The sequence below is a fragment of the Calonectris borealis genome, chromosome 5 (genome assembly GCF_964195595.1).
Source record: "Calonectris borealis chromosome 5, bCalBor7.hap1.2, whole genome shotgun sequence".
Taxonomy (NCBI): Eukaryota; Metazoa; Chordata; class Aves; order Procellariiformes; family Procellariidae; genus Calonectris; species Calonectris borealis.
The window spans coordinates 18,740,559-18,756,972 of record NC_134316.1 but is presented as its reverse complement, the minus strand read 5'-3'; the positions used below and the strand labels follow the sequence as shown (position 1 = coordinate 18,756,972).

The 16,414-nt window shown below is 42.1% G+C and overlaps 1 protein-coding gene and 1 long non-coding RNA gene across 2 annotated transcripts in view; one reads left to right on the top strand and one right to left on the bottom strand.

Annotated features, from left to right (window-relative positions):
* Positions 1-524: 524 nt before the first annotated feature.
* The window catches only part of FBLN5 (fibulin 5), a 47,177-nt gene continuing 31,287 nt past the window's right edge, over positions 525-16,414 (bottom strand). Inside the window, exons 5-11 of the mRNA XM_075151246.1 lie at positions 14,597-14,719; positions 11,229-11,345; positions 10,156-10,275; positions 7,220-7,342; positions 6,563-6,689; positions 3,488-3,683; positions 525-1,377 (exon numbers count right to left, since the gene is read on the bottom strand). Of these exons, the coding sequence (XP_075007347.1) occupies positions 1,216-1,377; positions 3,488-3,683; positions 6,563-6,689; positions 7,220-7,342; positions 10,156-10,275; positions 11,229-11,345; positions 14,597-14,719 (968 nt within the window). The 3' untranslated portion in view covers positions 525-1,215. The remainder of the gene's footprint in view (positions 1,378-3,487; positions 3,684-6,562; positions 6,690-7,219; positions 7,343-10,155; positions 10,276-11,228; positions 11,346-14,596; positions 14,720-16,414) is intronic.
* LOC142082787 (uncharacterized) lies at positions 2,122-3,831 on the top strand. Its single transcript, XR_012673827.1, has 3 exons — positions 2,122-2,553; positions 2,667-2,778; positions 3,472-3,831. It is a non-coding gene; the product is annotated as an uncharacterized LOC142082787 (long non-coding RNA).

Sequence of the window (16,414 nt, the reverse complement as noted above, 5' to 3'; positions counted from 1 at the left end):
GCGGAGATTCAGATTAGACTTTGGGAGAAACTTTCTATTGGTTACAGCAGTTATACCTGAGAACACATTGCCTATGGAAACTGTGGGATCCCATCGTTTGAGGTCTGGGTACTGGTCTAGTGGGATCTGCTTTGTGGCAGAGGCATGAACAATAAGACTGGTCCAAGCCCTTTTCTTCTTGTTTTCCCCAATGTTAGGAATGTAGGAGAGAGACTGCACGTGAACAGAACAATTCATTTTTTCTAAAGGAATTTGGACAGGTCTGAGCTGAGTGGTCCTTGATAGGAGATTAGTTGCAGCCTTAACTGCAGTTAGTATCACTACCTTATAACTATTACAAACTTTTAGTTTGCAACTACCACACTCAGGAAAACAGGGAAGAAGAAAGTTCTGATTCTCATCTGCTTTAAAGTCCCTGGACACTGTTCTGGCAGTGGAGGCCTGTGTCAAAGAGTCTGGGTGTAAATAAGCATAACACCCTAAACATTGTAAGACATACCAACCAGTGATAGATTTCTATGAACTCTGTTACATAGAAAGATTTAATACAGGAAGGAACCCAAATATGTGACACTGTTAGAAAGTAGAAGATTACATAGTACAACATGTATTTTGGAATGAATTTACAATGAATTTTAACTATAAAATAGAATCAAAGAAAAAATAGGTGAAACTAGGACAAAGGCAGGGTGAATTGAGACAAAGTGCCTGACTGATAATTCCAGAGATAATTGGGAATGTAAGTTAGCATTTCTGAGATCCCTTGTTTCAATAGGTGGCTTTTTGTTTCTGTTTCTGCTTGTTTGTCTGCTTTCCATTTATAATGAAAAAAAAAAGGCAAGATTGCAAAAGCCAGCTTTTTCCTCAGTTTCTTTGGTGCTTTTTGCTAAGCAGCCTTGGAGCTACAAAGGTTCACAGTCTTTCAAACACAGACTCATACCCTAGAAGTGTTTACAATGGAAAGAAGAGTCCTTAAAATATATGACCACATAGAGAATCATATGGGATCTGCTGACAATACATCTTCAGAACTCTGCATCCTGGTAGGGACTGTGCATGAAGAGGCCTCCCTCCTCAGACAGGCATAGGTCACCGGGTCTGTGGAAATACTGATTTGGTTTAGAGCTGCTATACGTACTGGCTTCTGAGGAGAGAGTTCTGCAGAGGAGGAACCGTCTCTTTTGTTGTAATGTTTCCAGGGCACAAACTCAAGGTTTAGAAGGAGTGCTGTGATACGTATATCCTCAGCCGGATGACAGAGCTTCCTCTGAAGTTGATGACGGTGTTAACAGTGATCATTTCCAAGTCCAACTGAATAGTACGGGGTCCCTTCACGGGGCGGGTCATCACCAGAGTAGCACTGATCGGTCCCGTTTGCTGTGCACAAAACAAGAGGAAACTGGTGAGATTTTAAAAAACAGCTCTTGGAAACTATCATCTCAGGTGAGACCACATTATGGCCATCGTCTTTGAGCAGCCAAAATAACACTGTTTTCTGCTGCACTGTTAGAAGCTACTACAATTCACGGGAGAGCAAGCTTCATTTCAGCATTTGGCTCCATTTTGGTGTTTTGTGTGAACTATCACCTGCAACAGTTTGTAAAGCCTTTGGGAGCCCTGCACATAAAAGGAGCTATTGAACATAGAAATTTGCTATTGTCCAAATGGAAGAAGACGAAAACATGGATTTAGGGTATGCGCAAGCAGTGACACCTTTTTTTTGTGCATGAGATATTTTGCTTGATGTAAAGAGCACAGTTACTTGGAAGCAGCGAACACCGGGAAGGGGTTATGTTAACAGAGCATGGAGAACAGATGTTCCTATGTGAACAGGATCAGGCTTTGTTGTATAATTGCATATGTTAACGTTGCAAAACCTTACCCTCTGAAGAGAGCTTTGAAAAATCTGTCTTTTAGTAAGTGGAAGCAGACCTTTGAAATATCTGGCCAGAACAGTGGATTATGAGCATTTAAAAATCAGAGCTTCTGACGTTAAAACCAAGTGCAATTTGTTTTCCAGCAGAAGCACAATGCGGGACCTGTTTCACCACGAAACGGAGCGTTTGCATTATCTCTGATCAGAGAAGCCCGACCAAGCCGTGAGGAGGAGCCGGGCGGGCTGCCCGGGCCGGGCGGCGGGCCCTGCTGCCTCAGCCCCGGGGAGCGGCGTCCTGGGGCCCCGCTCCTCCCCGGCGCCCCACTCCTCCCCCGGGCCCCGCTCCTCCCCAGCACCCCTTCCCTCCCTTCCCTTCCCTTCCCTTCCCTTCCCTTCCCTTCCCTTCCCTTCCCTTCCCTTCCCTTCCCTTCCCTTCCCTTCCCGCCCGCGGCTCTCGCTCGTCCCGAAGCAAGGAGCAGGCACCACCTGCTGGCTGCCCCCCGAGGGAACAACGCTGCTGCCAGCCGAGGGGAAGGACGCTTGTGCCAGCGGAGTGGTTTAGGGGACAAATGAATGGGTGTGTGATAAATAAATAAAAGAAAACTAGCAGACTCGAGCAACGATGCTGGTCGCTGGAGCCTTAGTGTCTGGCGGATCGACCGAGACGAGCGGAAAAGGTCGGTGGGATCAGTAATGACTTTGCAACAGGAAAGATCTTGAGAGATGTAAATGATCATTCTTGGACCGCTTGTCATTTGGGAGTTTTGAAACATTTTCTTTTTTTTAACAGTGAGAATCTGAGGCTCTCAGGAGAAATGTGTGTTGGAATCTACCGAAATCCGTCACGCTACCGGTTTCTGTGAGGCATGGGAAGCATCAATAGCTACTGAACATCACTTAAGGTGAATATCAAAGCCAGGTTTTGCCTATGGTTAGAAATCAACCTTCTGAATGCCACCATCCCTGGTGGCTGTGCCTCATTCTGTGTAGACACTTCCCATCACCCCCGCATGTCAGAAGATGGCTGGGGAACAGAGGTGTCTTCTGAGGAAAATTCAGATTAAAAAAAAAAAGTTGTTGTGTTTTCTCTAACAGTGTGTACATAAAATATGTGTTCTCAGTGAAAAAAATACATAACAAATGAAAGCAAAGAACCCAGAAAGTCAATTCTTGGGATAAAAGGTTTTGGGTTTTTTTTTTGCTTAGTTTTTTGGTGTTCAGGCTTTTCAATTTCCAATGAAGAGTTTAATAAAACAAATGAGAAACGTTGACTCGTTCAGTGACAATTACTGATTGTCCATCAAATAAAAAAAGGTTTGGCACAATAGTTTCTCTTGAGCATGGGAGACCTGAGCTAATCTTAGACATGGGTACAGTCCTGGACTTTCCTGAACCTAATGTCTCATAAAAAAAGCGTGTTTGCTTTGAGTATGTTACCTTCCTGAAAAAGCCAGAAGCCCCTGCAGATCAGCACACTGCGTGTCTGCGTGTAAAAATGCCTCGTACTGAAGGTTTAAATGATATTCATTAAAAACTGAGTTCTGCTATTAGAAGGATTTTCAGCTAACAAGAAGATATGCCATGTTTTCTTTCAGTGAGCGCCAGACTTACCCGCATGTAGAATTCCCTGCCCTCGTTCCCTGATTTGATTTGGAAGATGTAATAGGCTCCAGGATAGCGAGTTGTTGCTTGCATCTGAAAAATGTCAGAAGGCACAGACCGCCCGGACACCATATCCATCACTCTGTACAAGATGGTGAATGGCTGATCTCTGCAACCGGCGTTTTCAGCTGGACACATGCAGCGGCTAATTGTCAGAGATAGGATTGTCATCAGGGGTTACAAATTGCTGTAATATTTGATTCTTTATATGCAAATATAGCTGCATAAATAAATAAACAAATAATGTTGTCGACCAACTAAAAGAATCAAATAAACTTGTAATGAATTTTCTCACTTTTAGTATTCTCTATGTTACTATTCTGGCCTTCCTATATCCCTGCCTTCTTTTTCTTGTCTTCTAGGCCAAAATATCTTGGCATCCTTTGTCTTCTTAGATCACTCAAAAATCTATACTTTCTTTAAAGCAGCTCTGCAGGTGTAGAATACCCAGTACGTGTTTATTCTGATAGTAATTTAAACTGAACTGTCTTCAAAATAATATTAATTATTGAATCATTTCACTGATGGTGCTACATAAATGTTGTATTCTTTTTTTAACAATCTTTTATATACTACATGAAAACACACAGTGAGACATCCTGGATCAAACCAAAGCTCTAGCACCAAATGCAGAGCCCTAAGGAAGAGCAGGATAGCGGGCCAAGCATATGACACTTCCACCAATAGCCTCCAATTGTTTGTGACTCAGGAAATTCTTGAAACAAAGATGTCTTCTGTGTATTCATCAGCCCTTAATGCATTTCTTATCCATCAGCTTGTCCAGCTTCCCCTTACACACACATGAATGTTTGTCAACCACAGCCCCCTGTGGCCAGGAGCTCCACAGCCCCCTTCACCTCTCTCTGCACTGCCCCTTGCTGACTTCCTCTGATGCTCCCAGCTCTTCTGTTGAAGGCAGAGCGGCCAGTCAATCCCTGCTCACCCTCCTCACGCAGCTCAGGGTTTCATATTTGACCCTGTCGTTGGCTAAAGAGTCCTAACGTAGTTGTTTCTCACAAGGAAGCTATTCCATACTTTTTATCATCCTCATCGCTCTTTATGAACCTTTGTCCAGTTATACTTCTTTTGAGAGGAAGGGAAGGAACTTCACAGTCTTGAAGACATGGGTACACAACGACATGTGCTCTAAGGATATTCTCTACCTATTAACACCTCAAATTCAGCTTGCTTTTCTGACCTCTAGTGAGTACTGCAGATCATGGAACTATCTGTAACAACCCTCAAATCTCAGTTTGGATGGATTATGATCAGATCAGTGTTCTTTATTTAATTTGTGAATTTGGGATTGTCTTTTTACTTTACATTCATCTACACAAATTTCAACTACCCTTTTTATTGCACAGCCATTGAGGCTCCTTCTGCAATTCTTTTCTGCCCACCCTTTTCTCTACTGTCCTCAGATACTGTTGCAGACTTTGCCCATCTCATGGCTTATCCTTTTTCCCAGGTTGCTTACAGCTATGTTGGACAAAGTAGGTCCAGCTTAGACCTCTGCAGAACTTCACTGTGAAAGTTGACAATTTAATACTATACTCTATTTATTTTTTATCTTTCAACCTCTTATTCTTCTGTGCCAGGGACTTCTCTCTTACTTATGGTTCCTTAATTTTCATAATAACATATGTGAGGTTCTTTTAGAAGCCTTTGGAAACCCAAACAGACAGCATCAGCCCATGTGCCCTAGCCACATGCTGCTGATTTCTTCAGAGAACTCTAATAAAGTTGTGAGGCAGGATGTCCCTTTATAAAAGCCATGTTGGGGAATTTACTGGAAAAGAGTTGGGTCTTTTTGCCTATTTTTTCTATAACCTCCACTACTGACACCAATTTCAGACAGTTCATCTAGCATGTCCCCCATAAAAAGGCTCCTGGCATTACAAACACCCAATTCCTTCCACAGAAAACACAGATGCAAGGAATTCACTTGGCTTTTATACTGACCACTTCTAGACATAAGCCACAAATTAAATGCAGTCACATCTAGACACGAGCCAAAGCCACCAAACACAAAGCTCAGAGATCGAGGGTTCTGGTGCAACCTGATCTGCGAGGACTCTATAGTTGGGCTCTGGGGAATTTAGATACAGAGGCTTCAGATATTTCAAATTCCATTTTAAGACTCCACCTCTGAAGGTAGGTAAACCCAGAACTGGAAGAACAGAACATGTCCACTCCTCAGCTGCCCTAGTTCAGAAAGCAATGTAAAGACATGAATAAATTATAATGGAAAGAAGCTGATTCTTCATCTCTTGCTTTTCTATAAAATAGATTAGGTTACCAAGCAATCCCAAGTAATTGGGTTTAGTGCAAACACTGTGGATGAAATGCTATGGCCTGCAATATATAGAGATCTGTCTGGAGCTGAAATATTTTGAGCCCCAGACAAATACCTACAAAAATGTAAAGGAAACAGGCAATTTTTAGAAATATGGGATTTATTTTTTTGCTTACTCAAAAAATTCCAAATTTAGACAGTAACAGTGCTAACAGCCCCATCCAGACATACCCAATTTCTGGACAAAGCAAACCGATCTGTGGACTTTTCAGCACTTTTGACCTGTAAGCAGTAGGAAACTACTTGTATCCTGCTATAACTATCATCTAATGTTTTAAAGTACTTCCCAGACATAAGCTAGTTAATATTTACAGGAAATACTCATACTAATAAGCAGGCTACATTTGAGTGTATATGAAGTCAGTTAGTAATGTAAGTAAATGTCTCTTTTACATTACAAACCTTGCTGTTTTCTCTACTCACTGACAAGTGTTTTCCCAGTCTAACTTCCCACACATTTGAGTATCATATCATATCCCACCTGGTGACCTAGTAAGGAATTGCAATTTATTATTTTTATAAAGCTTACCAATGGTAAATGCAGCAACAGCATGTATGTATAGCGCTCTAGACACACTTCATGGCTGTGTAAAAATGCAGCTTATTTGGTTCACTCTAGATACGCTTCACACAGAATTCGCTTTTGTGGCTGTGGGTATGTTACTCACTTCTCATTAATCTGGATATAAGGATCCTCGCATCTTACTGGGTCTAAACATTTATATTCTCCTGGGATATTGAAACACGTTTGCTGTGGAGTGCAGGTGAAGTTTCTGGTTTCACATTCATTGATATCTAAAACACAAGAAATAAGAGAAAGGCTAAAGCAGGGGAATATGAGCAAGACACCACTCTTACAAACTGGTTTCCATCTTAAGGAATTGTCCCAAAATTCATAACAATCTTGCAGCATGAGAACTGGCTCCTCTTTTAAGATCAGTTTTTACTCCATTCATTTCTGCTTATTGGAGTGCTCCCATATGCTCAGTGCTGCAAAAATAGAAAAGAAATTGGCTGCTCAAGCTCTCTGACCTTAAAGAATGGGAAAACTAAAGAGAGAGGTGCAGCAGAGAGGAGAGCATCTGAGGGCTTTCCTGTGTAGCTGTTTCCTAGCCAGTAAAGTCTTACTTACACCAACACACCAATTCACCTCAGTGGGACTATTCACGTGATGACGTTCTTACCAGAATTACATAATTGGCCCCTATGAGTATTTCACTGTGCAATGCCAAGACCAAGCATCTCAATTCTTGAAAACCTCTTTCCAGGCACAGGACCTATTTTCTGGTCCCCTTGGGTTTTAATCAGCGCAGAAATGTTCTTACCTTGGCAGCTTCTGCTATCGTCAAGCAAGTTATAGCCCGAAGGACAGATACAGTAGTAAGAACCAGGCCCGTTCACACATTCGTGCTGGCAGAGGAACTCTGAGAAGCTGCATTCGTCCATGTCTGCAGTGGTAAAACAAAGTTTAGTGTCTTTGGCTTTACAGTCAAAAGAGCAGTCCCACAGGCAGGTGGCCATCCAGACTACGTGCCCATCATCCCAGCTGGAGGTTGGCACTCTCCAGCTCCCTAGAGCTCTGCAGCAACCTGGTAAAATGCTATACAACAAGTTCTTGGTTAAACATTTTTCTCCTAGGGAAACCAAAGCTGCTGCTGAACACAAGGCATGGCTTTATTTATTTATTTTTCTTTTCGTATACCTGTCACCAGTTGGCCATGTTTTCAGTTCTGTTTTACGTCAGAGATAGAGCTACTCCAACAACAAAGCTGCAACTGTAATTTGAAAGGAGAGACTTGGCAGTGGTTTTCTTCTCTTTTTTTTTCTTTTTTCTGGAGAGCAAACTTCCCTTTCCCAGGGCCACATGGGTCCCAGCAGAACTCCTGCAGCCAGCCTCGGCTGTTTTATGTTTCTTAGCCTCTAGCCAGTTACTTCCAAGGCATTCCAGCAAGACTACAGAGCTCATCCCAACTTGGGTAAGACCTACTGGAAGGCCCAGCCATCTCCCAGATACCCAGGAAGCTAAGCAGTCTGTCAAATCTCTGACTGAAAGCAGAAATTGTGCTCTTTTCCCCTTGCCCTCGTGAGTTGACCCGTCATTGTATTCTGCAGAACTGTGCTCAAGTGAGAAAGACGAACTTCAGAGCTGCACATGGAGGCATGGCTGATTGAGGGGAAAACACATGCAAAGGCGCTAGACTGAGGGAGGCTGCAGTTAATCATTTCCTTATTTCCCTGTTCAGGGGAAGAAAGAAACAAAGGCCAGAGCCCCAGCCAGGAACTCCCAAGTTCTTATTCCCAGCTCTGACATGTTGACTCTCCCAGGCAAATCACTTTTACTCTTCAGACTGAATTTCCCTTTCTTCTAAATTGGGCTTAGTCCATTTATCCACTTTTGGTGTTTTGTGCAGATGGATTGGAAAGTATTTGAAGTCCAAATATGTTAAAGTGGCTTTATGGCTGCAACCACATTATCAAAAGGGAGATGAAAGGAACGCTGCATCTACATAGTCCTCTTACTGTGTGACTTGCCCCAGCAAGTTCGCTGAAAAAAACACCTTCCTGACAAAACATGGACCAAGGGCTGACTCCGTAAAGGGACCGAGATATCACCCACCCCCTAGCCCCGACCTCCAGCACATCGGATTCGTATAACCTGTGCTCAGCTGCTGTCAAGTGCTGGAGGGACTTAGAGCTCCAAGGGTCCTACATGTCTTCTGCTGAGCCCACACAGGACACACCTTTGCTATTCATAAACACTTCTGGCATTCTGCTGACTACTTGCAGAGGACAAGATGGTAGGCATTTCAGAGCACATCTAATGCACACGCAAGACCTCTGTGATTAGAAAATAATGCCGATGTTGGGAAAGACAGGTTGAAATCTCTGCCTCTCTCCTTGAATTGGGGCTGGGATGCCTCCCATCTTCAAGGTAAGATGGCTTCTAGGCCATGGGCTAATCCAGTGGCTGTACATCTGGATCCTAAGTGTCTCATAGGAGTGTCCTCCTAACCAGACATTCACTTTGCGAGCCTCAGCAATGTCTAGTGATTGCTTGTGAAGCGAAAGAAGCTCATCCAGAGAAATTTGACCTGCTTTGACAAACATTTTCTTGCACAGAATTGTCAAGAAAAGGTTTTCTGCTCTGAATCTGGGTGGTGGAAAGTCCCTTTTGCTGGCTTAACTCTCAGACATGAATGAGGCTCAAACACCACCTCTTCTGTCACAATTTTGTACTGGCAGTGTTTATGTGGCATTGCATTGAACTTAATTGGTTCAGGCCCCCCAAATAGCTCAGAAGCACATAAAAAGGTGCAGGAGTCTAACTTAGAAGCAGAAACTCCATTGGAAAGCAGAAAACTTAAGTTAGGTGTTGCAGCTCTAAATGTTAAACGCGTAAGACCCTTTAGAGATTTAAGTCTTTGTTCTTTCCCTTATAATGAGGAGGTTTGCAGGGAAGAACAGCTTTGCAAACACTAATCTATACACATACTGCATATCACATGTCTTCTCTCTCAGAAACAGCATGTTACATCTGTTTACTGTAAATTAAAAAACAAGTATTTTCCAGTGTGTTTTTCCTTCCAAGAAATATTGGCGGGATTCTCTAATTTTATCAGGCTGTGGGAACACTAAGCACAGAAATAAGTTTTGCCTTCAATTAAAATAAAGCAATAAAATAAAAACAAAAACAAGAGAGGAAAAGTACACTGACATAAGCACAGTTTCTTCTCCTATGTGCTGCACGGATTAGCAATAGCTGTACTAAGAAACTATACATTGTTTCTGAGGTGTAGCCAGAGTCATACAGGGGGAACTGGGGAAAGTTTCAGGCAGAAGTATGCAGTTGGAAGAGCAAGAGGAATACATGCATTCAACAGACAAATGGAAAAGTGCTTTATATAAGGTATTTCTTTAATCATGGAATAATGTTCTAGGACTATCCCTACTTTACTTGCTCTAATAAAGCTTTCTGTTCAGCATTACAAAGCGTTTTCTTATGCTTTGCTATTATCTTGGAGCTTTTTAATATATAGCTTATTTCTTTAAAACAATGTGTAGCCTCCCTCCATTGTGCTTTTCTGGGTATTTGCTGTGTGCTTCAACTGGAAAGAAGATCATATGAGTTGCAGCTACCCTGCTGCTAACCACGGACCAAGGCAAAAAACTTTTTAAAAAGCATGTACAAAACAGTACCTTGGAAAAAGAAAACCTAACAGAATTAAGGAAGCCAAAACAATAAATAGCTAAAGACAGTTACCACTGCAGTTAACTCCATCAGCTTCCAGTTCGTAGCCAGGTTCACAGCGGCAGAGAAAAGAGCCGTAGGTATTGACGCAGGTCTGAGTGCAAGGGTTTTCGTTTGTACATTCGTTCAGATCTATGGGAAACCAATGCCCAATGCATCAGTGACTTCTCCCCAAACTCTATTTTCAATTCATTACTGTAAAGCATTTCAAAGAGATTAGAGGTACAGTCAGAATGATTTGTTCTGAAAAAATATAACCAAGTCAGTATTGTTTATTGGGATTCAGGCTGATGCCTGGAAATAGCATGTTGGAAACACAACATGCGTGGAAATGAAGCATTTTGGGAATGTATTCAATCAAAAAACTAACATGGAAGAAATATTTATTACAAATGCTTCTGTCTTTATCCTGCAATTTTAAAACCATTGAACTGATTTTGTCGTAACAGACCTGAAACAAAATGCAGCAGGATATTCCTGAGGAAGATAATGCAATGAGGAACGGTCCTCTTGGAAACCTAGGACTAAGACAAAAACAATTTTTTTTTCCCTTTTAGGACATTAGCAGCTTTTGGACATCATTAGCACAGACCATTTCCTGCAGCATGTGGGAAGATGCTCCCTGCTTAGCTAGGGAGAGGCTTTATGAAGAGATTGTCGACTTTGATTGAGGTAGCACATCACAGCAAAAGGTGGTCTAATGCTCAGGACCCTAGTCTGGAACTTGGAAGACTCAGATCTAATTTACTGATCTGACAGAGTTTTCCTGTCTCAGGTGGGTCACACAGCCTCAGATTTTAAAAGTAAATTCAGTGTCTAAACTCTTGGTAATTTCTGTGAATTGAGTAACTGTATTTTAGGGGGCTTGGGCCTCTGTGCATATTTCTCCTGAAACACTGGTCATGTTGCACCTGTACCCTTCCGAGGTACTGTGAAACTGCCGAAATAGCTCAGGCTGACAAACCTGTGAACATTTTCAGAAGCAGTGCTGGGAAGGTTACTTGTATTCTGAAAACTAAGCAAGTTTTAAGGAAGTTGCTGGGTTGAGACCAAAGATTTCAGTCATGGTTTACCATACACAGTACCTTGGCATGATCTTCCATCATCATTGAGGGTAAAGCCTGGGTTGCACGTGCAGGAGTAGGAACCGGGCACATTGGCACACAGCTGCTGGCAGTAGCCGTAGCGACATTCATCTATATCTATAGATGGGAAAGATGAGAAGTAGAGTGGTCTGCATTTTCACAGGCAGGTACAAAGCAGCAAACACACTGAGTCAACGGTGCCAATAACATGGAAATAACCCAGCATACTGGTTACGGATGTAACAGCCAAACTTTCAGGTGTTCAGACCCAGAGTTATAGTTAAAATACATCTCTCCCCAGAATAATGTAGTAACGTGTTTTTACCCACAGCTGACATCTATCAGTATGTCCTATGAACTGATTGTCATTGCTGTCATCTTCAGCTTAATGTGATGTCATCAGGAAGCCCAGAGTCAGTCCCATTAAGCAGCTACCTGGAAGCATACCTGACAGCTGGCACAGCCCATCAGCACAAGCACAGCCAACGTCGTAGCAAAGTTTTGTCAGAATCAAGATAGAAACCTTTTTTACCTTCACATATGCCAAAGTTGCACACTAGAAAAGCAGTATTTGTAACTAAACACTTCTTTTTTTAGAGAGAATATTCCTTAAAGACTTTTTTTTCAAATAGTCACATTCACATTTTATATGAATTTTTAACTGACAAGTTATAGACACTAAAATGTAAACAGTAAATTTAATGCCAAAACAGCAGTTTGGGCTGAATTGCAGCGTTAGCAATATATGTAACTGACTGTTACAAGCACAAGAAAATGCTGTAAGACATGTATGATGGTAAGTGCTAGAAGAATTTTGCCCCTGGACTAAGAGCTGGAATGAAACACCTGGAGTAGTTTTCCTTTCCAAAGCTTTACATTTCCTTTGGTATCAACTGGCTTTTGATTTACGCAGATTTTTTTAATGGCTACTCTCAAAGCTTTCAAGTTAAGTTTGTGCACTAGAAAACCAAGTGTATTATCTCCAGTGAGTTCGCCAGAAGGACCAAAGCAGGAGGGCACAGATTTTGGTGAAATTACCCCCATGGTAGGTTCCAACGCACGTGAAAATCAAAATGACAGTATTCTCCCTAAGGTTCACGCATATACATATATATCTGCATGAATTCCAGCAGTTCATTATTTGTTAGCTAAATTAGCTGCTTCCTGTTTTAGTGTTAAATATTAAGAATGTGTTGGGAAACTGAATTCTTGAATGACTTGAACATTGACATGATGTGGTAATACCATAAAAACAACAATGTTGTGAATCTGTTGTATAAGTAGCTATATCCTGCAGTTCAAGTTTATGTTGTTGGCCGCACTGGGGCAGTTTTGCCGTAGAGAGTCTCAGGAAACCATTCTGAAAATGTCAAAAGTCTTGGAAATACTCTCTCTGTGTAAAATAACAAGGACACTGACATTCAGTTTTGCTCTCACTAGCTTTTGTTTCCCACTGCGTTCTAAATAGCAAGATAACCTAAAGGCCAGGGTCAGCTATGGTATGTACACCAGCAGTAGGCTTGGCCCAAATCCTGCAAAAATGGGTTTTAAGTAAATTAATACTCATTTCACTGACACAATGCATTACTTTAAATACATGCTTTGGCTTTTGCAGGACTGTTATCTCAAGAGCGCTACATTTTGAGGATAAGGACTTTTACAGGGCTGCTTCTTGTGGGTGGGTCATGTGGATACTGCTGTACTGGCTCCTCCTGGATAAACTTTACTGGGATAATTACAACAGATAGAAGTGTAGCTTTTGTAACTGTGGGTTACTAACAGTGCACCAAAAAAGCCTGTCTCTAAAACCAACCCAGCCCTCTGATTACAGTAAATGTCCTTTTACTGCTTCATGCCAGCAAAAATCACTTCTCCAAGGCTGATGGAAAGTATGGAAAACCGAGACTTTTTGACACTTAGGGAAAAATATAGCAACTCTAAACACAACTTGCTTTTAGCTCTTTGCATTGCCTTGTAATAATCCACCCCAGGATTACTTAAAGTGGGCAACACTGGGATGTTATTGCCTATTTATATAGCATAAGCAGATACTCAAATCAATTCAGCAATGCAGCCATTTCAGTTCTCTGGTATACCCGTCAAGCAGTAAAGTGCTTTAGATCCATGTCCAAATCCTGAATGCTGCACACAACCCTTTCGGGCTGTAACTGGGAGAAGTAAATGGGTAACAAAACAGGTGATGCGGAGCAGAATCCCCCTCCCTGCCCTCCTTCATCCCCACCCCATCACGTACGCCTGTACAACCCCCGGCACAAGCTTTCTTTCCCAAGAGAAGAGGAATTATCAGAGATTAAGGAGTAGGGGGCTTGGAGACTTCATATCCCAGGGGAACTACAAGACAGTGACTCCCCAAAGCGGCTATGGCTGCACAGACCCCAGCTTGGACGAGGCTCAGCTCTGTCCCTGCTAGGTGAGTTACCCAGCAGCTGTTTGCAGTAGTTAGGAAAGCTGCCATGAGTCAGCCCTTCACTGGAATTGGTACTTGGGAGGAGAAAGTTGGAAAATAACTGGAGAGGCTCCAGGGATGAATGGGCAGGGAAAGCCCATTCTCCTTCCAGCGGAGGTGTTGTGACAGGACGGTCCAGCTCCGCAGAGCTGGCAGGCAAACAGCCTGCACCGAGGGGAAAAAAATAATAATGAGCGAACTTTAAAAAAAAAAAAAAGTTGTGTCCTATCTCCTATGTCTTATCTGTGTACCTAAAATTAACATCTACTTCATCATCCCATGGCATGTCAAGTGAGGGGAATGGGCTGGAAGTGAGGGGAGCTGGAAGGTTTTCCCATGCTGTTTGTCGAGGGACGTTTTTTTCAACAGGGCTGAGCTAAAAGGATGAACAGGACATTGCTGCAAGGAAAATAATAAAATCGAAATAAAACTGCTTGGAAGTTACTGAAATGGCACCCAGTTCAGAAGTCATTTTTTTCTCACCCCCAAGCAAAAGGGTTGGTTGAATCTAGGGATTTACTGGTCTGTTTCCTGGTATCAAATCTGATCCCTTTGGGTCCACACGGTCACGGTGTGGAAAGGACAGGTCTGTTTGGGAATAAATCTTTTTGTATACATGCTTGTGATTGATCTTGTATGAAAGGGAATCCTTCAGACTGGGAATATGAAAATCCCACGTGTTACATGGATGCTAGCCATATGGCATTTACATCTACACTTTTGTTCCGCGAGGGAGTCTCTCTGCCAAGCATACCATTGGCACTTACAAAGATGAAAGACAGTTTCCACGTAGCCGAAGGTTTAACCGTGTACTTGACAAAGATGCTCAGTGACATTATTTCAGTTGTTCACAGGTACACATACACAGATGCTCAAATACCATATCGCCTGAGGTTTTTACCTAAACACTGGCCTTCTAAGAGCCAGTAGCCTTCAGTGCAGGAACAGGTATAGCCCCCCTCAGTATTTATGCAGATCTGGGTGGGGTTACACTGGTGAGAATCTGAAGCGCATTCATCCACATCTGCAACACAGAAATACAGTAAGAAAATATTAGAAATGGCAACAACAAAAGATTGTTCACACTGTACAGGGGCTTGCACTCACAATGTGAACACCGGCTCCGTGCGAGGAACCAAAGTGTGGTGGAGTGGAGAGGATGACCACAACCTGAAGTAAAATTCATAATAATAAATGTCTGAGGGCAGGGAGAGCTGAGCGTGCTCATCAAATCTCCCCCTTTTGCAGATGACCCAGTGTTTCTCAGAGCTCCTCAAGAAAGAGATCGCATTACCTCGAGCTTCTTATTACTTCCACATTTGCTGTGTCGCTGAACTGGGATTTCCATGCTACAGGGCAGTGTTCAGTCCTAGGAAAAGGCTGCTGAAAGGGCTATGTAACTCCACAGCGGAGTGAGGGATGAACGGGAGTTCGAGAGATGTACAAACACAACTCAGACATATAAAAAAATTACTTCCTACCCCCACCAACGCAGATTATCTCACTGTAATTTTTCTGACAGATGGTTCAACCAAAATCAACCTTTACCTGACAAAAAAAAATGTATACTTCCCTGGAATCAATTTCCTGATGATAAAACTCTTTTCTTTTTAATTTTTTTTACCATCCTTATTGTTTTTAATGTATTTGGTTTTTTATTACAACCCCTTAGGGTGTTTTTGTGGTGGGCTTTTTTTTTCTTTTTTTTTTGCAAAGGAGGTGAATAGCATTCCTACATTTATATAAGCCAGGACCCTGGAACCTAACTGATTAAAAATGCCTTTCAGAGTCAGAAGTTCAATTTGAATCCCTCCTGCTCAATCTCTTCCCTGATGTTTCTGGCGTCGGGTTTGCCTCTAGATGTCAGAAATGGAAATATCAAAAGATAAATTGTGTCATTTTTTCAGCCAACTCAGATTTCTATGTTTTATTTATTGATATTTAAACTATTTTTTTATTCCAGCATACTGCGCACTGGCCTTTGCTGAAGTACTATATGTCATCCAAGCAATGCTACCCCCGTGATCCCCCCTATTCTTATTAACCCAGACTTTGTTGGGTCATGACTGAAAGTATCTCACAAACGCACTGGGCTGGCGCAGGCAGCAGAGGGCAGGAATTACGTCTCAGTACCTGCCCCCGAGGCACCTAGCGCAGCCAGCTGGCTGTAAAATCCCAGCAGTCACGAAATAACTGATCCAATCTACCACAGCAGCATATCTAACATGTTCAGATATCGAAATAAATACATACTTATTATATATATGGAGAGAGTCTAGAGTTCTTATCTTGCCAACCTCTGTACTAGAGCAATTTATGGTGACTCAAAGCTGGTAAGATAACAAGAGTGGCACAATTAGACGTAATACACTCTGTCGGAAATCGGTTCCCATGTATTTATTGGCCAGATGAAGGTTGGCAAAATGGTGGGGGAAATGGGAAAGGGGCAAGATAACAAGTCTAGACTATATAGGTACATAGATATGTTTTTCTGTTCAGCTATTGCTTCTGTGATTGGGCTAAAAATTCTGGATCCTCCCTTCATACAGCATATCACACATAATTGGAAGTATTTGAACACAGATTTTATCTACCCATAAATTTAATAAGAATGACATTAATGTTTTCTAAATAAAAAAGCTTTCTATTTGTCATGTTTGCTTATTGTTTTAGGAGTGGGACCTTGGGATCTGGCCAATTCTGCTGTTTCTAACCTACC